We start from the raw sequence: 22859 nt of genomic DNA, 5'->3' as shown, positions 1-22859 counted from the left end.
TGCAGACCCAATAATTGTTACCCAGACCCTTGCCACTTTAAGAATATAGACTACTTCAATGACTTTTACATGGAGATGCATCCTAAAAAAAATATCTTGAAACTGGGGAAGAATGTAGCAGTCGCTCTTACTGGTAAGTAGATTGCCTTGTTATATGTATATGTATATGTATAAGCAAACTGCTCATCAAAAATGACAGCGGAGAGGGGTGGCAGGGAGAGAATCCAGCTTTTGGCCCTGCGCTGCCATTCCCCACCTCCTCACACTAGTCTGGCCCTGCCCCCTTCAGGCCCAACCCTTTCCACTCAGGCAGTTCGGGTTCGGGGCTGGGGCTCCCCATCCTTCCCCTCCCACCTCTGCCACAGGCCTGACCCCATTGCCCCCCATCCCTTGCTGCAGGGGATCTGCTCCAGCGTTGGGGCCAGGTCTGCTCCCCCCACCCCCGTCATTTCAGCCGTTTCCCCTCACCTCCCTGCTCCAGGGCTGGGCCCGGATCTGCGCCCCCTGCTTGCTGCTTTGGATCTGGGCCTGTTCCCCTACCCCACCCCCTGCAGCTTTGGGTCTGGGCCTGCTCCCCCCCCCCCACAGCTGCTGCCACACCCATGCCACCACTGACCCATGCCTGCAGGCCCGGCAGTGGCCACAAGCCCAGCGGTGGTTGTGGGCCCAGCATCAGCGGCAGGTACAGGCCTGGTGGCGGTAGGACCGGGCTCGGCAGCGGCCACAGGCACAGGGTGGCACCCGTGGCTACCAATAACCACCCTTTCCTCTCCCCCCACCTCTCCTCCCTACTGACTCTTGTTGGGGGGTGAGAAAAGGATGCTCTGGCCCCTGGCTCCAAGGAGCAGATCAGGAGGGGGGCTCTGACCCCTCTGTTATGGTGAGGCTCCAGTCCCCACTGTCATGGAGGTGTTCTGCTGTCTCTCCTGTCTGTCTAGAGTACTCTGACTGGCTGCTGAGACAGCCAATCAGAACATGAATAAAGCATTATAGACAGACAACCATGGCCGCAGTCCTCTTATATGGGGATGACAGTCTTCCAAGTAAACCGGGAAGTAACTGGTGAGTCTGTAGATTATGGAAAAGTCCAATCTGAGATCAACAACAGAGATGCCAAATATTTCCAGGAGGCAAGAGCAGATCCTAGAGATGTCAGGTCACAGCTTTTTTCCCTTTGTCTCTCTCCACCTCCACAGTGAGGTAATTTTATTCAAATTCATCAATGCTTTGTTGTACATCATTGTGCCATTACTGACAATTCAGTACTTGAGTCTCCCAGATGTTGATCTTAATACCACATTTATTCAGATGGCCTTCAAGGAATCCTTGAATCTCTTCTTTTGACCTCTAAAGCAGTAACCTTTGCTGAGCTGGAAATATAGGACCCCTATTTTGGGAACCAGTTGTCATTCATTCTTATGACATGCCCTACCTAATGAAGCTGGTGTCATAAAAATGTGGCTTTAATGCTGTTATTTGCTTGAATTAGAAAATTAGCATTCATTCTTCTGTCTTTCTAATTGATTTGGAGGATTTTCTGAAGACATCACGGGTGGTAGCATTCCAAAACTTTCAGGTGTTTCTCACATGTTGTCCAAGTTTCACACCTATACAAAAGGGCAGGGATGTCAAAAGCCTGGTAGACAAGAAGTTTGGTCCAGTTCCTGATGTCATGATCACTGAAGACAATTTTGGAGATATCTAAAAGCAACAGTGGCAGATCTTATCTGGTGTTGAATGTCATCCATGTTTACTATTTGGGAAAGGTGGCTAGTCAGGCATAAGAAACACTCAATATTCTTCAAAGATTGCCCTCCTCCAACTGTAATATGTGGGGGAATAGCTGGTTAGTTTGGAGTAGGTTGGTAAAGTATCTTGGTTTTTGTGAAGTTGACAGTAAATCCAAGCATTTCATACACTTCACTAAAATTATCAAGAGTGACCTGGAGTTCTTCAATTGAGTAGGCACACAAGACACAACAGTCAGCACACTGAAGATCTGTAACAGCAGGGCTGGTTGTCTTGGATTTGGATTGTAACTGTCTGATGTTATAGAAATTCCCAGCCATGCAGTACTGAATGGTAACTCCAGATGGAAGTCTAAGAACAATGAGATGCAGAATAGCTGCAATATAGATGAAAAAAGGTGTTGGTTCAATCATGCATCCTTGCTTGACTCTAATGGCAAAGGTATCTATTATTGAGCCATTGCTTAGAACAGTTGCTGTCATGTCATCATAGATTCATAGATTTCATAGACATTAGGGCTAGAAGGGACCTCGAAAGATCATTGAGTCCAGCCCCGCCACCCAAAGGGCAGGAAGTCAGCTGGAGTCATAGGATCCCAGCAAGATAAGAACCCAGTTTACTCTTGAAGGTGTTCAATGTAGGTGCTTGATCATGAAGAAGTCTAATGAAATTAACATATTTTGGTAGGCATCCAAAATTCATTGCCATCTTCCACAGGGCCTCTGTTGATTGAATCAAAGGCCTTTGGGTCAATAAATGTCATATGAAGATCTTGGTGTTCCTTGTTGAACTTCTGCAGCTGTCTAGCAAAAAAGGTCATATTTATCATACCTTGGAGTGGCCTGAAACCACATTGGGACTCAGAATTTCCTCAGAGATAAAAGTGAGTCTACTGAGAATGCAGGTGAAGAAGATTAGAGATGTAGATATTGTTTTTAAAAAAGTAAGTTTTCCCTCCTCAAATTATATAGATTAAACCAGGGGTTTTCAACCTTTTGGGGTCAATGTACCCCTAGCAGCTGGTCAAAGTTTCAGCAGCATGGCAGCACCTGCTGACAACTACCCCCTGAGGCCATCCCAAGTACCCTCAGGGTTACCCTGGGTTCCAATAATACAGCAGCTCAGACACAGCTGCTGCTAGGAGCTGGTCCTGGGGCTCTTTGACAAGGAAAGCAGGGAGGCTGCAATGGCAAGCCCAGACAAACGCAGCCCACCTGGAAGGCTGGAAAGGAGGAAGCAACTGTAACCAAGCAGTGAATTGCCTAACTGATGAGTCATCAGGCTGCCTGCAGTTTTCCTCTTAGGATATGGATACTCATCCCCCTCGCCCCTCCACAACCCTTTCCTCGCTCTTCCCTCCTGACTGCCTGTCCTGTCACTTTCTGGATCCTCGATCCTGGGGAAGCTTTTTGAGAGAATTAACCTGACATGTCCACAAGGGGCCAGCAGGGGAGCTTATGCTTAGGGGCAACCAACACAGGTTCATTAGAGGCAAGTCCTGTCAGACAAACCTGGTGGCCTTCTATGACCAGGTCACAAAATCCTTAGATGCAGGGGTAGCAGTGAACATAGTTTTTCTGGACTTCAGGAAGGCCTTCGACACTGTCTCTCATTAAAAAACTGGGGGACTGTGGTGTCAACACCTACACAGTCAAATAGGTCACTAACTGGCTGGAGGGCCACACCCAGAGAGTGCTGGTAGACAGGTCATTTTTGACCTGGAGGGATGTGGGTAGTGGGGTTCTGCAGGGCTCAGTCTTCAGGCCTGCACTGTTCAACATCTTCATCAGTGACTTGGATGAGGGGGTAAAAAGCACCCTGTTCAAATTTGCAGATGACACGAAGATGTGGGGGGAAGTGAGCACGCTAGAAGGGAGGAATAGGCTGCAATTGGACCTAAGCAGGTTACAGGGGTGGGCGGATGAGAACAGGATGGGATTCAACACTGACAAGTACAAGGCACTGCACCTGGGGAGGAAGAACCAGCAACATACCTACGGGCTGGGGAAATCCCTTCTCGTCTGTGCAGAGGCAAAAAAGGATCTTGGAGTCATTATTGATGCCAAAATGAACATGGGCCGGCAGTGTGGGGACATGGTCAGGAAGGCCAACCACACCTTGTCATGCATCCACAGATGCATCTCAAGCAGATCCAAGGAGGTGATCCTTCCCCTCTATGCGACACTGATCAGGCTGCAGTTGGAGTACTGCATCCAGTTCTGGGTGCCGCACTGCAAGAGGGATGTAGACAACATGGAGAGGGTCCAGAGGAGGGCCACTCACATGATTGGGGGCAGCAGAGCAGGCCCTACGAGGTCAGGCTAAGGGACCTGAACCTGTTCAGCCTCCACAAGAGAAGACTGAGAGAAGACTTAGGGGGGACCTAGTGGCTGTTTACAAATTAGTCAGGGGGGACCAGCAGGCATTGGGGGAGTCCCTGTTCCCCTGAGCACTCCCAGGAATGACAAGAAATAATGGTCAAAAGCTGGCAGAGGGTAGATTTAAGCTAGATATCAGGAGGCACTACTTCACGGTCAGGGCAGCTAGGATCTGGAACCAACTTCCAAGAGAAGTGGTGCTGGTTTCTACCCTGGGGGTCTTTAAGAGGAGGCTAGATGAACACCTTGCTGGGGTCGTTTGACCCCAGTACTCTTTCCTGCCATGGCAGGGGGTCGGACTTGATGATCTGCTCAGGTCCCTTCCAACCCTACCAACTATGAAACTATGAATACGCTAGCAACTGTACCATCCTTGCACACACTGAGAACAAACTCCAGACTATGCTGGATCTTTTCAGAGAAGCCTACTAAGAAAATGGAAGTGCTCTATCAGCCTGCCCCAAGCCACAAATTCCCCCTGCTCCTTCTATTATCATCAGGAAAAAACCACACAGGTAGTCAAGTACTTCCCCTACCTCTGTAGCCCCTCTCTGAAAAGATATATTAGGTCTATCACAGGACCCAGTGTGCAAGTCCTTCCTTTGGGAAATTGTTTTGGTGTGTCTTCATTCATCATGGTCTTCAAAGACTAGATTAGACTAGATTAGTCATGGGACTAGAGGTGCCATTTGTTGGCGTTCTGATAATCTATTCATATTTATCTAGGTTTTCTTTGATACGGTTCTTGCTTTACTACAAAACCCAGCCTTCCTCTGTGTGCCATGTACTAGTGCTCTGTTTGGCACAGAGACATAGAAGTTAGACTGCCTCAAAGTACACTTTAACCTTGGGGAATATACACTGGAACCAGGGAACCAGGAGGCAAGTGTCCACGTCTCACATCAACTGATGATGTTAATTCTGTACCCTTATTAACGAACAAGATTTCTTATTGCATTAAAGTTATACAAACTAAAGCCTACATCCCTAATATGGCCACTCTAAGCTTCAGCCACCTAGTCTCACTGTCCATCAGAAAATCTGAAAGATCCAAGTATTTATCAATGCTTTGTTATGCATAAAGAATCTCATGAATATACAATCATTTCACTGTATTACATATCCTCTTTCACAGAGGTTAACCACATGTTCTTGGTGTCAACTACTGCAGGTAATCCTTCAGTTTAAATAGTAATAGTATGTCTTAAAGAGCTAAAGACCTGCAGTTGAAGCTTTGCTGGGTGATAAGGTAGTGAAGCATGTATTATATAACTGTGAATACAAGATCTGTTTCATTAAAAATCTGAAACATACAGAAATGAAAAATAATTCAAGTCATGAAGCCAAACACTCAAAAACAAGGAAATGCCATTAGAAAGGGAAACACATGACTGGGATTGAAGTCCCTTATGATTCCTACCTCATTCAGCTTACAGGATGAACTGCAAACCAGACTAGCCGAACTTGATGAAAAGATTGAAATAGATACACCCTACAACGTATATACATGTCATCCAAAAAAACCACAACATACATGCAAGTATGAAGTTGATAGATGTAGCTACATAGTGAATGTTAATTAAAGGCACCATCATTGCGCAGAGGTACTAGCAAACTTAACTGCAAGTAAAGTTTCTTCTGCTAACACAGAACACTGACATTTGTAAAGGTTATTGCTTCTAATTTCTGTTAACAAAAATACACCAAATAATCTATTAGCTGACCCCAGGCACTAGGCCCAAGAAACCAATAATGTAAGAGTTCTAGGGACACATCAGAAGTATACTCATTTAACCATTTTCCTATATTCCCATTCCTCACATCTCAAGTGCTTTGCATGAAGCATTTTAGGTACTTGCTTTTACACAGCTGAGTTGCATCATGAATGCGGAGAGAGTTAAACAAAATAATAATAATAATATTTGGAACTTTTATAGCAAGGTGAGTGTGAAACCTTACAGGGAAGGATTTTAGACCTAACTGAATAGGTCAGTCACTTGGGATATTTGGAGTAAATAGGAAGCTTACAAGGACTAACAATAATTTAAAAAAAACTAACCACCACCTTATCAGGAAAAAAAAAAGCCTGAAAGACAAAGTGTGTTAGACCTTGCACAGGAAATTAAAAGAAATAAAGTATCTCTGGCTATACAAATTTAAAAAAAAAAATTGGGGTTGCATAAAATGAAGGGATCAATTAAAAAAAAAAAAATCAATGTATACCCCCAAACTAAGCATCTAATTCTTTCATAGAACTGACACTCAGAATTAGAACATGGAGACAAAAGCATATAAGCTACTAGGAATGAATATACAGAAATGGAAATTACTACATCTGAGGTAGAAATAGCATTCAAAGAGCAAATGGACTCAAGTTAGGAGAACACATAATCCCTGTCCCAGAATACTAAAATAACTGACACGTGCAAATCACAAGTCTGGTATCAAGAAGTTTTAATCAATCTATGAAAGCATACATGGTACTAAACAGCTGAAGAACAGCAAACACAGCACCTTATATTTAAGGAGGCAGAGAAGCAATCAGGATAACTGCAATTCCTTTAGTCCAGTGGTCTCCAACCTTTTTCAGCAGGAGTTCACTTTTGGAATTTAAAAGTAAACCATGATCTACCCCCCTCTCCAGCAAGTAAAGCTGTGGGGAGGGAAGGAGGGGTGCAGATTAAGGCAGAGGGAGAAAAAATATTTGGAGGCACATCCCCCCAGTCTGTGGGGAAAGAGGTAGGGGGAGGGGAAAGGGTCATGGGGGGGCCCCAACCCTAGCCCCACTCCCCCTCTCACTGCTGGGGCCTCAACCTGCACTGCCCCCACCCCAAATGGCAGTGACAGAGAGTTGGGCTGGAGCAGGGGCAGGCCCTGCAGCCAAAGCAGGGCAGGACAGAGTTGATTAGGGCTCATCTGGGGGCGTGCACACACACCCTAGGGGGGGCACATGCCCCAGATCTGTACGTGGCGTGGGGCAGGCTCCAGCTGTGGACTGGGGTCAGGCAGCCAGGAACAGCCTGGCCTGCAGCTAAGAGTAGGGCTTCGGGGGTGGGGGGGGGTAGTAGCCCCCTTACCCACCCTCAGCCAGAGTGCAGCACAGCCTCCCAGCCCCAGCCTTCAGCTGCAGCTACCCCACCCCCATGCAGATCCAGGGCACACAACCCCATGCCCTCAGGGGGAGGCTGCATCAGGGTGTTCCCAGCTGCACTTCATTCAGGGGTGGCGGTGCTGGGATGGAGGGTTGGGGGGGGCTACAGCAAATTTTTGGGTGGCTGCAGGGCCCCCCCCATGGCCCCACTACAAGCACTGTCACTGCCTGCCCCATGCCGCAGCAGGGTTTGGGGCGCAAAGTCCAGACTGCGGCAGCAGCTGCTCCACTCTGCACTTGCCCCACTCACCTGGTGGTGGAGGGGGGGATCATCCCCCTAACCCGGCCTGGCCCTGGCAGCAGGGGGCATGGCTCAGCCTAGCCATATGCATCCTGATGCTCCTACGTCCCGGCGGCTCCCCACATGCATCCCACCACTCCCAATTGTGGTGCCTCTGACAGTCGATCTCAGTCTGGGGGTGCTAGCCCTGCCAGACTGAAAGCAACTGTCAGGGGCTCCCCGATGGACCAGTCGATCAGGATCAACTGGTCGATGACCACTGTTTTAGTCTGACTTCAATACCATGCAGGAAAACCTGGATGACCTTGAGGACTGGAGTAATAGAAATGGGATTAAATAGTATGAAGTTCAAAGTCATGTTATCTATAGACCAATACAAGTTTCCACTATAAATTGGGGGGTTGGCTGTTGAAAATGGCAGAGGAGGAGAAAGACTTGTGTGTATTAGTTGATCACAAGAGAACTATTACGCACTAGGAATATTTAGGATGTTTATTCAATTGGGCATAGGGACAGATGTTACACATAAACCAGTTTAAGTGATCAGAAATTGGTTTAAACCTGTAACAGAACATAAGTTTAGTGCACATAAACCAGTTTCAAAATGGCTGAAACCAGTTTGAGATAAACCTGGTTGAATGTAGTATCAGACTTAACTGATTGAGTTCAAACCGGTTTATGCAACTTCTGTCCCAAACTGCTTCCTAGTTTAACTTAAACAAGAGTCCCCCAGCATCCTGGCATACTCTTCAGCTGTGGGTGGGGCTGTGCTCTCTGCACCAGTACAGCAGAGCTGGCCACACCCCTCTAGGCCCCATACCCCTAGCTGAAGCAGGAGCAGACAGGGGTGTGGCCAGATGTCAGCCCCAAGGTGACAGGGGCAGAAAAGAGGTATTATTCCTCCTCCCTCCCCTGTCCCCTGTGGCAGGGGGTCAGGCTAGATGATCTGTTCAGGTCCCTCCTGACCCTAGCTACTATGAAACTATGAAAGGATGTGGTCATCATGGGGGACCTAAACATCATGTGGGGGGATGTGGGTGCACTAGAAGGGTGCAATAGGCTACAAGCTGACCTTGACAGGTTGCAACGGTGGGCGGATGAGAATAGGATGGGGTTTAACACTGATAAGTGCAAGGTGTTGCACATGGGGAGGAAGAACCGGCACCACACTTACAGGTTGGGGAACTCCCCTCTTGCCAGCACGGAGACGGAAAAGGATCTTGGAGTCGTCATTGACTCCACGATGAACATGGGCCGGCAGTGTGGGGAGGCAGTCAAGAAGGCCAACCGTACCCTGTCATGCATCCACAGATGCATCTCGAGCAGGTCCAGGGAGGTGATCCTCCCCCTCTATGCGGCACTGGTCAGGCCGCAGCTGGAGTACTGCGTCCAGTTCTGGGCGCCACACTTCAAGAGGGACGTGGACGATATGGAAAGAGTCCAGAGGAGGGCCACTCGTATGATCAGGGGTCAGCAGGGCAGGCCTTATGAGGAGAGGCTACGGGACCTGAACCTGTTTAGCCTCCACAAGAGAAGGTTAAGGGGGGACCTTGTGGCCTGCTACAAACTGGTCAGGGGGGATCAGCAGGTATTGGGGGAGTCCCTGTTCCCCCGTGCGCTGCCAGGAGTGACCAGGAATAACGGTCACAAGCTGGCGGAGGGTAGGTTTAGATTAGATATTAGGAGGCGCTACTTCACAGTCAGGGCGGCTAGGGCCTGGAACCGGCTTCCAGGGGAAGTGGTGCAGGCTCCTAGCCTAGGGATTTTTAAAAGGAAGTTAGATGAGCACCTTGCCGGGGTCATCTGACCCCGCTGCTCTTTCCTGCCAAGGCAGGGAGTCGGACTAGATGATCTACCTAGGTCCCTTCCGACTCTAGCTACTATGAAACTATGAAACTATCCGGACATCTGCTGAGAAGAGCAGTCAGCCAGGTCTGACTGCTCACGTAGGTTCCTAGCCGAGATACAGGACCTCCATCTAACCCAGGAGGTGCACAGTCCCACCAGGAGAAATGCTCTGTTAGACCTGGTACTGGCCACAGGTGACAACCTGGTGAGGGGACTGCGGGTGCTTGATCACCTGAGCGACAGTGATCATTGCCTACTGGAATTCATCATCCAGTGCAGGGCAGCAAAGGCCTGCAGCAAGACAGTAACCTGGGACTTTAGGAGGGTAGATTTCAATGAGGTAAGGAGATCAGTCAGGGAGAGACTGAGGTCCCGGAGGGGAGGGGAGATGGCAGTCCAAGAAGAGTGGTCATTCCTTAAGGAGACAATCCTGCATATTCAAAGGGTGGCAATCTCAACAAGGGTCAAAGGGACAAGAGTGCTCAAAAGGCCCAGGGTTGGAGTGGACCTAGTCAGGGACCTCCTGGTGGGACTGGATGCATCCAAATCAGCAGGTCCTGATGGTCTCCACCCCAGAGTGCTGAGAGAATTAGCAGAGGTCATTGCAGATCCTCTGGTACAGCTTTACAGGCATTTGTGGTGCTCTGGCGAGGTGCCAGAGGACTGGAAGAAGGCCAATGTGGTCCCCATTTTCAAAAAAGGGAGGAGGGAGGACCCAGGAAACTATAGGCCTGTTAGTCTTACCTCAGTCCTGGGGAAGCTCTTTGTGAAAATTATCCAGGAGCACATCTGTGAGGGACCAGCAGGGGAGTGTACACTTAGGAGCAAACAACATGGGTTCATCAGAGACAGGTCCTGTCAGACCAACCAGTGGCCTTCTATAATCAGGTCACTAAATCCTTGGACATGGGCATCGCGGTGGACATAGTCTTTCTGGACTTTAGAAAAGCCTTCGACACTGTCTCTCACCCCATTCTCATTAAAAAATTAGGCGACTGTGGTGTCAATCCCTACATGGTCAGATGGGTTGCCAATTGGCTGGAGGGCCATACCCAGAGAGTGGTGGTGGAAGGGTCTTTTTCAACCTGGAAGGATGTGGGCAGTGGGGTTCCGTAGGGCTCGGTCCTCAGGCCTACGCTGTTCAACATATTCATCAGTGACTTGGATGAGGTGGTGAACAGCACCTTGTTCAAATTCGCAGATGACACTAAGATGTGGGGGGAAGTGGGCACGCTAGAAGGAAGGGACAAGCTACAATCAGATCTGGACAGGTTACGGGGTGGGTGGATGAGAACAGGATGGGTTTCAACACTGACAAGTGCAGGGTACTGCACCTGGGGAGAAAGAATCAGCAGCACACCTAAAGCCTGGGGAACTCCCTCTCGCCAGCACAGAGGCAGAAAAGGACCTTGAAGTCATTATTGATTCAAAGATGAACATGGGCTGCCAGTGTTTTAAGATGAAAGGCTAACCGCACCTTGTCATGCATACACAGATACCTCACAAGAAGCTACAAGGAGGTGATCCTCCCCCTCTATGCGACCTTGGTCACGCCCCAGTTGGAGTACTGCATCCAGTTCCGGGCACTGCACTTCAGGAGGGATGTGGACAACATTGAGAGGGTCCAGAGGAGGGCCACTCACATGATCGGGGGCAGCAGAGCAGGTCCTAAGAGGATACGGCACAGTATTTGAACCTGTTCAGCCTCCACAAGAGGAGGCTGAGAGGGGATCTGGTGGCCATCTATAAACTGGCCAAAGGAGACCAGCAGGCAATGGGAGAGTCTCTGTTCCCCTGAGCACTACCGGAAGTAACAAGAACAATGGCCATAAGCTGACAGACAGCAGATTCAGGCTGGATATCAGGAGGCACTACTTCACAGTCAGGGTGGCTAGGATCTGGAACCAACTTCCAAGAGAAGTGGTGCTCGCTCCTACCCTGGGGGTCTTTAAGAGGAGCCTAGATAGACACCCTGCCAGGGTCTTCTGACCCCAGTACTCTTTCCTGCCTTGGAAGGGTGTCGGACTTGATGATCTGCTCAGGTCCCTTCTGACCCTACTAACTATGAAACTGTTTAACCAGACTGGGGCACAGTATTCCACTAAAGATTAGACCAGTGCTAAGGCTGTTTTTCCTCAGTGCGTCAGCACCGGCTTCTCAAGAAGGACCAGCGGATTTCTGGAGCAAACTATTGTAGGTTTTTAACTTAGCTGGTGTCATAGTTAAGTGATTTTATAGGGCATTGTTCTATCTATGATGATTCCTAAATATTTTGGAATACTATTGTGGAAGCTGATTTCTGAAAACAATAATGGATTTATAATTAACTTGTTTATTGTTCACGTGAAATATAGACACTTTCAGTTTCCAAGGGTTTGGGCACACAAGCCACTGCTTAAAGTAGGTATCTAAAGAATTTAGATTAGATGAAGTATTATTTCTGCTCTGGAGAAACAAGAGTTTTGCGTAAAGAGAATAATATCATCATCATACATGAATTTTCTTGAGGAAGTGTCCAGGAGGTCATGAATGTAAAGATTAAACAGCAGAGGTGCAAGGGCTAATACCTGCTGGAGTCCACTGCTCAATTTATGTGGTCTACTCTTACTGTTATCAGAAACAATCTAGAACCACTGATTACTGAGCATATTGTCTAGTAAACAAGCAACTTTAAGACAAGGTATGATGCCCAAGAACTTTAAAATGAGTCTTTGTCTCTAGACTGTATCATATGCAGCTGAGAAATCAAGGAAAACAGCTACAGTTTTTAGTGACTTTTCAAAGCCATTTTCTATATTGATAGTCAGGACCATGGAGTCCTGCAGTCACTTCCCCAAATGGGGGGCTGCCTGGTTTAGGAAAGAGAGACTCAGGAGGCAGCTGTTGCTGCTACTCTCTTCCCTCCCCCAACTCTCCCAGACCAGGAAAGAAGCATGCAACCATTTACTCTTGCAAAGGGGCCGGGGGGGGGGGGCGGTCCCCTCACAAGGGAGATCTTGTTGACACCTGGAAGATCTTCCCCCAGAATGGGCATGTTTCTCTTGGGGAGAAACTGAGTGAATGCTTATATGCTTTTCATTTCTACTAGTAGAACAGTGAATTCTCCCAGTAGATAATGTAATGCCTATAAACAGCCTAAAAGAGCTTGGCTTGTTCATCTCAGCAAGACGATGACTAAATGTATATATTATTGCTCTAACTCCACGTGGGGGGTGGGGGCAATGGAGAGGGGTTGCATGAGAGATGGAATCTAAATGTAAGAAAGAACTATTTAAGCTAAATGATTTTCACCACATAGTGATATTCTTAAACTTGCCATCTGACATTGTATTTAAAAGTAGCTTTATTAAGGCTAAAATGACAAATTTCCAGAGTTATTCTCTCAATATTTGATCCAAAGCCTCATAATATTAATAATGGCTTTGGATCAGATCCTACATATCAAGTTTTTAGCTTTCTGCTAGTCTAAACTCCACCTGAGCTCTGAATAGTTAAGCTGTGGTTTCTACTACTCATAAAGTCATTGTACTGTTATAAGAAGTAGAAACCACTGTTCAGCTTCTCCACACTAGCATACTATCAGATACAGTAGCACATTTGTAAAATTACTGTAAGGTTTACACTGCCTCTATTCACATTTAATTCATAATAATCATATTAATTATGATTTCTAGCACTACCTAAGGTCCCACTAAGAATAGAGTCCCATTGTGCTTAACAGCATATGATTATATGCTGTCAGCATTCAGGGCTAAGTAAGAATTCATATTAAGAGTTAAATCATAGTTAAATACTGAGTACAGATTGAACTTGGAGTATTTATTTTGACTTTCTATTCCTTTATATTCATACTGGTCCCAAGCATATTATATAGACAGGTTACAGAACAAAGAAAGTAGGAACCTATAACGTTTTAAAAAGAGGCTACATATAAACACAAACAGTAAAAGTTTATGACAGAAAACAGTTCTTTGTAACAATATGTTAACTACTAGAAGGCTGGAGTTATTCTTCATTTTTACACATTTTTGTTCCCTAGGTAATCTGAATCTTTGAGACATTACCCTTTCCATGGCTAAAAAGTGTAATCAGTTTCTAACAATTTAATTAACACACGAGGCATACTTGAAATATTCTACAATACTCCTGGCAGTAATAAAATGTTTTTGCTGGCTGAGTAAGCAAGCAAGCAGATTTCAGATGACAGTAGGTAACATTTCTGCTGATCATGACTTTATGAAAAAAATATATAAAGAACTTCTCAAAGAAGAAAAGCATTCCAAAACTGTTATATTTCAAACAGATGTTGGCACAGATTTTCTTTATCCCTTCAGAAACAAAAATATTTGGGCTGAAATTTGTGCATTTGGGCTCCTCCTCCACCGTATTTTTCCCCCTCCTAGCAAAGACCTTGCATTCACCTTTGTTGAATTTTACTTTGCTGTCTATAACCCAGTTCAACTCATTAAAACTCCTTTCAATTTTAATACTACCATCCAAAGCATTTTCAACCTCTTCCAGTTCTTATCTTCAAATATGATCAGTATATTTTCTATTCAGGCATCTAAACTAGTGGTTCTCAAACTTTTTTTGTACCAGGACTCATTTGTAAACATTGATGGCCAGTCCCAACTGAATGCCCCTCACTCCTACTCCACCGCCCCTGCCCCAGGCCACACAGCTCCCTAGTGTGTGGGGCAAAGGGGTGGGAAGGAGAAAGGGTCTCCTCATGCAACCCCTCACAAGCTGGAGCTCTGCCAGCCTGCAAGGGAAAACTCAGTTTCCCACGTTTCTCTCCTTTAAAGGAGAATCCATTTTTAAAATTGTTTGCAACATTTTTATATATTCTTACAACCCACTTTTGGGTCACAACCCATCATGGGTTGAAAAAATACTGAGCTAAACCATTAGTGAAAAAAATTAAACAACTTGATTTGAGATTAGGGTAAAGATAAGTTAGGAGTTTTAAGTGTTCTAATACATTCTGAATGTCCTTTTAACAAATGTATATATTAACAAATTTATGGTTTTGAAATAAGGTTTAAGACTTACATTTTACTATACGTGGAGCTTACTGCACAATTTATATTTATTTGTGACCTGTGCATATTATATACAACAGATAATTAAGCACATACTTTGAAATTTACTATATGTCCATGAAAAATCTCAACAGTACAGACATGTTTCCATTCCATAGTATGACCCACTGTTCTAGCATGCAAACATTACCCTAAAAGACAGTATTTCCTGAAACCTTAGTGTAGAAGAACTTAAGCCTAAACTTAGGCTTGTCCTATGTAGTAGTTCAGGGCACTGTAGCACCAAGACCCCTCAGGGGTACTCCAACACAGGTGCTACTGCCATGGCAGTAAAGCTGCCCCACCTGCATTCCTTCTGCATTAGGGCTCTGATAACACTGAAGCAGGCCATCCCCCACCATGTTCTAGGAGGAAACGGGGGAGGGAGCCAAACCAGGAAGGAATACACAGCACAAAGCAGCTCTTCCCTGCTTTAGGCCGATCAGAGCTCTAATGCAGCTGAACTGTGCGCATAAGCCAAAGCCCTTCCCAGGCTGATTGCGCAGCAGGTGCACAGGGCACTTACCTGAAGGCAGCAGAATCTGGCTGCAAAGCACTGAGATAAGCTGAGGCAGCACCGGTCCTTCTCAACCAGGGATGCCGCTACATTCAAAAAGGTGGTGGAGTGCCCTGACCCTGAAAAGGTTGATAACAGCTATTCTAAAGGTTCCTCTAGGAAAGGGTGCAGAAGTAGTTCAAATTTCTACAAGTAGACAAAAATAAACTACGAGTAGACATACTCGTCAGGAATGCTACTTGTATGACTGATGAGTGGAGTCATTCCCCAGTTAGGAGAAGCACTCAGCGAGGCAAATATCCAATTAAATGAAGTAGCTGGAAGACCATCTCTATTAAAGGAATAAAATCTTCCTCCAAAAACCCAATTCCATCCTCCCCCAGTCCATCTGCATACATTTATTAAAAATCTCAAGACAGTCCAACATTTCAGTTTAATTTTTGCATCTCTAATCTCTATATTTCAACAAACAGCAGAAAAGACTTACCAGCTTCCTGTGAATTTAATACTTCTAAGGCATGCATCATGGCACTTGCGAAAACATTGGCATCTTCTTTGCTGCCAAAGTTAAGACCATACACCTGTCTAGCATCGCGCCACTGGTGGAAGGTTTGTGTAGCCTGATTGTACTTCAGCCCTTTTGGAATGGCACAATTTATTACCACCTAAGAAAATAAAGTAAATACTTTTAAGCACAACTTAAGTCTCAAATATGTACTTTGTTTATAATTCCTCACAAATTTCAGCTTCTTTTCTGTAGTCATTTGTATTTACTAAATCTCTTGCATTATGTTATTGCTAAATTTAACGCTTGGCTACTCATAATAAGTGTAAAGAGCTGCTCCTTTTTACACCTTGGTCCCAACATTGCATTAGATCTGTGCTGAAAACTGACAGCCAAAAGTACCAGTATGCTATCATGGAATTTTTTGCAGCCAAATGGTGATGCGTCAGTTTCTACAAAATACTTAATTTTACTGTTTCCAAAGTTAGAGAACAGATTTTAATGCAATCCTATTCAATATTTTCTTCTTCAGTTTTTAGACAGCCTAAAACAAACCGTACATACTCTACCCTTTTATCTCAACAGAATGTTAAACTGCTATTATTAAGCTTAGAAAAATATTTAATTTTGACACTTCGATCAATTTTAGCATAAATGATTTGTAAAGCATGAAACTCTGCATTTGAATATATGAAGTTGTGTACAACAAACTCTTGATCTATGCTTCATCAGTTCCAAAGGAAAGACTAACTGGGCACAGAAGGGGAGGAAAAATTAAGAGTGCTCCTGGAACCACAGGTAACATTACATGTTACACTTAGACCATACGAAATCTGTGGAATGTTAAGCCACGTTAAACTTAAAATGTTCTGTAAGTAGCTGCAAGTTAAGGGTTAATACTGCTGCCCAGCTTGGGCCTCCACCTTGTCCCCTTCAGGACTTCCAGGTTGACCGGGCCTCTTGGAGCGCTGCCCAGCCTCATGCCACTCCAGCCAGGGCCAGCCACCACCTGGTTCTGCTTGTAGGAGTCGCTGGGCACTGACCCTGAGGCCCCCATGTCCCTGCTGGAATTATCTGGAAGCACCCCAGGGCCTTCCAGGCCCTCAGGCCAGTCACTGCGGTGAACCTGGATTTGTGCCCAGGCTCCTGAAACTGCCACCCGGCTTGGGCTTCCAGGTCATCCTGGTGCTGGTTGTCCCTGTCCGCAGGCCCACGTGCACTGCCGAGGTGCCCAGACTTGCCTCTGGACAGGCGGGGGAAGCATGTGGATTGGCCCTGCGGGTGGCTTGCAGTAGTCGTCCGGGCCCGAGACTCCTGTCTCTATATACCTGCAGGTACCTTCCTAAATGTAGTACCCATGCCGGGCTCCAGGGCAAGGGGTCAGGGAGTGCATTTTGCATGACCCCTTACAGACTTCCAGGTGCCGGCCGTGCACCAGGTCAATCTACATCGTTGAGTGCTTGGGGGGTGGGGCACACATGGGTGCGTGTTTCAAACACCAGGTCAACCCACTGATTCCTATGGGAGGTTTTCTGGACACCAGGTCAACCTGGGCATTTGAATGAGTAGCCTCCCTGGCACCAAGTCAACTCCTGCATTTGAACAGCAGGCCTTTCTGCCACCAGGTCAGGTGATGAGGCCTTTCCGGACACCAGGTCAACCCAGGCACTTCAATGGGAGGCCCCTCTGGCACCAGGTCAACCCTGGCCTGGCACTAGGGCCTTTTGAGGTACCACATCAACCCATGCATTTGACTGGCAGGCCTCTCGGGCACCAAGTCAACCTGGGCCTAGCAATGGGGCTTTTCCAGACACCACATCAACCCATGCATTTGAATAGCATGCCTCCCTAGCACCAGATCAACCTGAGCATGGCAACAGGGCTTTTCTGGACACCATGTCATCCCATGCATATGAATGGCAGACCTGTGGGCACCAGGTCAACCCACATATTTCAATGGAAGGCTTCCCCGGCACCAGCTTAGCCTGGGCCCAGTGATGGGGCTTTTCTAGACACCACATCAACCTGTGCATTTGACTGGCAGGCCTCGCAAGCACCAGGTCAACCCAGGCATGGCAATAGGGCCTTTTTGGGCACCAGGTCAACCCATGCATTTAAATGGCAGGCCTTTTCAGATGCCGGATCACCCTGGGAATTGCAATACAGGCCTTTTTGGACGCCAGCTCATCCCAGTCATTGCAAGGTGGCCCTTTTCGGACACCCGGTCAGCCCAAGCACTGAAATGGGGGGGGGGGGGGTGCATTTCGGACACCAGGTCCACCCCGGCCTTCCCGTGGGAGTCTTTTTGAACACTGGATCAGCCCAGGCATTGCCATGGGGGGCTTTTCAGACACCAGGTCAGCCCAGGCATTGCAAGGTGGGCCTTTTTGGACACTGGGTCCACCCCGCCCTTGCAGTGGGAGCATTTTTGGATGCCAGGTCACCCCAGGCATTGCAAGGCAGGCCTTTTCAGATGTCAGGTCAGCCCAGGTATTGCCATGGGGGACTTTTTCGACACAAGGTCCACCCCACCCTTGCAGTGGGAGCCTTTTCAGATGCCAGGTCACAACGGGCATTGCAAGGTGGGCCTTTTTGGGCATGCTGTCAACCCATTCATCCCTATGGAAGGCTGACAAAGTACCTGGCAGAATTTTTTAGTGTCTTATTTTGCTGATAAGTACTTGCATTTTACTTTCTATTCTTTCCTCCTGTCCTACCCCGCCCCCCGCAACCGGTCAGGCTCACTAATACTGTTTCTTGGCTGACCACTCTGACTTGCTATCAAAGGGCTGGGAAGCAGGATTACAGCTAGAAGCCAGAACACATAGGCTCTTCCCCTTCTCTGGGTGGAAGTGGGGCTGGGAGTGGTGAATCCCAGGATGTTAGAGGACTGTAAATTGCTCATTTTCCCTTTGTGGAGCAGACTGAAATTACCTTAACACAAGCTAGGTATGGCACTAATATGATTTAACAAGTTTAAACTATGTGTGCACATGTTTAAAGTGCCCTTAGTCTCATGTAAGTGCAACTTGTTCTGTCTAGACCCATTATTTCAGCAAATGGAGAGACATATGGAAGACTAATTTTACAAACAGCTGCAAGGTTTAATACAAAGACCACTCCCGACAAAGTTGATTGTTTAGAGTTACATAAGAGGACCGCAATATTTGTGCAGACCTCTAGAAGTACTTCACACCCTTCATTGTGCGAGTGACCACAGGGATAAATTTTTGTCTAGCACTGTATATTTCTTATGCTGTTAAATAACAAACAATACTGGTTTCAGAAATCCTATCTGTATACGTGGGTTATGTGCTTTTACTGTCATGTTCCTAAAGAAACTGTAGCCACAGAACACTCAAAGCTGGAGTCAAAGAGGCATCTCAAGCCCACAAAAGAATGTGAAGAGTCAGCACTAAATTCAGGAGGAAAAAAGACAGGGGGACAGTGAGTTCCAGTCATCAGAAGAGTAGTAGAAAGGTGATATACATCTCAACAGTGTGCCTAGAGCAGTGGTTCTCAACCTTTATGGAGGGGTACCTGTAATCTAAAACTTACTTGGTACCCCATTTCAGAACCTAATTTATTACAGTGCTTACCTCCTTGTGCAAGGGCCAGGCAGGTGGAAAAGAATGAGTGCTTACCTTCTTACACTCATGGCATCTTTAAAAAGGATCTCACAGAACCTCAGCATGCCACAGCACCCTGGTTGAGAGTCACTGGCCTAGAGACTCCAAAGCCATGGGTGCTACCTGAACACTGTTCAGACTCCACAGGCTTTAATACACAGAGTACCGGGAACTAAGAAAGCAGTCAGGTGAGTATCTATCAGAAGAAGCTTAATCAGACTTTATACCTAGACTAACCCCCTATTCCCCAGATTCATGACAAAGGTACTGCGAAACCTCAAGGATAATTTCTGCAGTTCCTGCATGGGGAAAATCTTTTAACCAAATATGAGGGGTGATCAAAAAGTTCTAAGACTTAGCATTTATTTTGAAGAACAGTGCACAAACAACATTTTTATGAGCTGTCCCCTTCAAAGTAATCTCCCCCAGGTGATATGCACTTGTCCCAGTGCTCCTGCCACTTTCAGAAGCGATGCTAGAAGTCTTCAACTGTGAGTTTCTTGAGTTCCACTTTCACATTCTTATGGGTGGTTGGAATGTCATCAAATCTCCTTCCTTTCAGCTTCATTTTGATTTTTGGGAACAGAAAAAAAAAAAAAAATCACATGGTACAAGGTCAGGTGAATACAGAGGGTGTGGTATCAAAGGAATGTTTTTTTCAGCCAAAAATTCTTGAATGGAAACAGCAGTGCGTGAAGGAGTGTTGTCATGGTGCAGAAACCATCAACCATTTTCACACAGCTCGCGGCAGTTTCTTCTAACTTTATCCCTTAATCAAATCAAAACCTCTTTATAAAGGCCTGATTGATTGTTTGACCACTCAGTACAAATTCCTGATGAACGATACCCCAAACATCAAGTCTTAGAACTTTTTGATCAAACCACTTACATGACTCAGTCCCTCTGCACTTTCCATGCAGCATAAAGTGCCAGATCTCACCTCAGTATCACAATGCATTCAGGAATTGGCACAGCTTAAAATTTTACAATGATTTTTTTAAACTGAACTGTAAAGTGAGACTCAACTATGAAAAATGGCACATTTTACCTCCACAGATGTGTTCCCTTTGTATACACGTAAAGCCACCTTTACTTGAATGAAATATGCTTTGCTCCTGAACGACCTACGGACCCAATACAGCTTAAAAAAACTGAGATGGATACAGTTTTGATTTGTACTCTGAAACTTGTTTGCAAAACTTATTCTTGGTAAAGATTTGATTTACCTTACAAAATTTTGCCACCAGAACTCCTGTTTTGTTGTCAAAACTTTGAGTAAGAAATAGCAGGACCTTCCTTTCTGCTGGCAGACTTGATTTAACTCTGCCAAGTATGAGTAAAGTATTGTATCATTTGTCAAGTGGTGCAAGGCATGAGAATGTCTACACACTTTTCTGACAACTGCCACAATTCCTTCAGCAGTTGGTACCTTCCCAACCTACTGTTTTCACTCTGGTGGCTCAGCTGGTGCAGTGGAGCTGGCATGGGTCTGCCAAAAGTGCTTGGATATGCACATGCTCTGATAGCTTGTCAGTTGCTATCTGGTTGCAAAACGAGGTATTAGTAGACAAGGCTTCCATGCGGTATATAGAAGTGTTCATAAGGGCACCTTGTAGATAAAAGTTAATGTTATTAAAGTGTCTAAATTTTCACATCAATATTAAGGATGTTGTGAAATAAGGGCAACAAAATATTACATTTTGACATCGGCATGAAGGTAATGCTTATTTTTAAGTGGTAATTTTCAAACATTTTTTGTATGAATTTTCTATTATTTACTCTTAACTAAGTTACTCATTATTATTGTTAACCTTAAATAAGTTAAATTCTCATACAAAAATGTTTTAATACCAATATCTGTAAAAACAGAATTTATAATTCAAGGACAGGTTTATAATATTTGAAGTTAAAAAACAGACTTAGCTACATGTACAAAATACAACCATCAAGACTAGAGACATTTTTAGTTACCATACCATTAAGGAATGTAATCTTACATGGGAAACTAAATGTATAATAAAACCAAAGACTGTGAAATTTAACCTTAAAATGCATTAGTTCAGCATATTAATCTCCAGAACAATAGTGCAACATTAACATGAATACTGCCAAAATGGACCATGACACTTTTTGCCCTAGATTTTACCAGATGATTTGTATAACTAGCAGAAAAATGTCTGAAAAAGACCAGTTGTTTATAAAATACTGAAGTTTAAAAATAGAGATGGAAATGCAGTGAGAAAAGAAATGACCTTAGTACTATTTTTATTTCAGTCAAATGCCTTTTGTCAGGACAAACCATGTTATGTTCCCAAGGTCTGCACAATTAAACCAATACTGTCCCCCCCCAACATACATTTATGTGCCCACATTCAGATAAGCAATAATATGACATCAAAATTAACTTCTAAAAAAAGTCTAAGATTTAAGATCAAACTAAAACCAAATTTAGAACCATGTCACACAATGATGTGAATGTCATTAATATTATGACTTAATAGTAAAAAATTAATATTCATAAATGCACTGAGTACAAGTCATATTAATAATGACCAATAGTTTCCATCAAGGTTTCAAGGCTAATACATACCATATTTTCTCACATACAATACATACTTAAATAAAATAGATACCTTGTCTTTGAAAAGCTGAGTAAAGAAAAGTTATTTTCCCAAAATTATGGCTGCACAGAATAGGGACAAACCTTAATTTTCAGCTGACTTACCCTTCCTTTCATGCATGACTAAAGCTGAATCCTTAGCCACTGCTGCTGAAGACTGGGGTTCATGGGTAGATCTATGATTTTGAAATATTAGAGTCTATGCTAAAGAGTCTGAACTAAAACTTACGGGCATTTTTACAAATGCTTCAAGGGTGAGGAGGGCACTTTAACTAGAGCAGCTCTGAGAGCCACTCTAATTAGAGTGCCCGGAGCGTTTTGTGTACCAGTGTCCCTGCACTTCAAAATGGCAGCAGGGAGCTTTATCTAAAGCTTGAACAAGCTTTAGATAAAACACCCCACCGCCATTTTGAAGTGCAGGGCTCCTAATATATGGAGACATGGAGGCTGGTTGGATGAATAGAGTCTGCTCCAACACGCTGTAATTAGTGCATCAGAACAGCCTCCACGCTTGTGTACAGGAATCCTAAAGAGGCTGTAAAACAAACCAAAAACACCTAACAGACAGCAAAATCGCCTTTACAAAGGTTAGCATGATTAATAGAACATCTAAATCATTAAAGGAGAGAGATGGTCATTAACACCTGTGGAGTGAACAATGAGGCATTAAGTCAACTGAATCTTTCAGCTGTCTGAACAGTAATACCAGTAAAAGCTGGGTGCTTCTCCATTTCATACAGACATCCCAATTCTGGGAAAAAAGGTACACATTATACAATATATAGCAACATCTCAGATTAAACATTTAGGCCAGGGATTGGCAGCCTATGATTTATGGGCCAGCTCTGGCACATGATTTAAGAACAGCTAGCTAATCTCTGGCTTCTGCCCAATCCATTCCATGTTTTACTAATGGCCAACTGCTCTCTGGCCCTTCCACCACAGCCTCTGCTCAAATTACCTACTCAAAATCCTTGCTTCTCAAGTGGATGAGAAGAGAGGCAGGGGGAATAGCTTTTCTTACAGCCTGCCCCTTAGTAAGTTTGCCAACCCTCAATTTAGCCAGTTAATGATATTTGCAGGCATCCTAGCAGTTTCAATTGTATTCATGCCAAAATAACTTCACAAAAGCCACCACAC

General features: G+C 45.2%; 1 protein-coding gene across 8 annotated transcripts in view; it reads right to left on the bottom strand.

Moving 5' to 3' along the window:
* The window catches only part of ENAH (ENAH actin regulator), a 199504-nt gene that overhangs the window by 70757 nt on the left and 105888 nt on the right, over positions 1–22859 (bottom strand). For all 8 annotated transcript variants that reach the window (XM_090047874.1, XM_090047902.1, XM_090047938.1 and 5 more), the window contains exon 3: positions 15453–15630. In XM_090047874.1, coding sequence (XP_089904000.1) covers positions 15453–15630 — 178 coding nt within the window. The remainder of the gene's footprint in view (positions 1–15452; positions 15631–22859) is intronic.

This window comes from Crocodylus siamensis, chromosome 1, assembly GCF_052110815.1.
Source record: "Crocodylus siamensis isolate JL-2025a chromosome 1, ASM5211081v1, whole genome shotgun sequence".
Classification (NCBI taxonomy): Eukaryota; Metazoa; Chordata; order Crocodylia; family Crocodylidae; genus Crocodylus; species Crocodylus siamensis.
The sequence above is the reverse complement of the archived record's forward strand: the minus strand, read 5'-3'. Positions and strand labels throughout refer to the sequence as shown.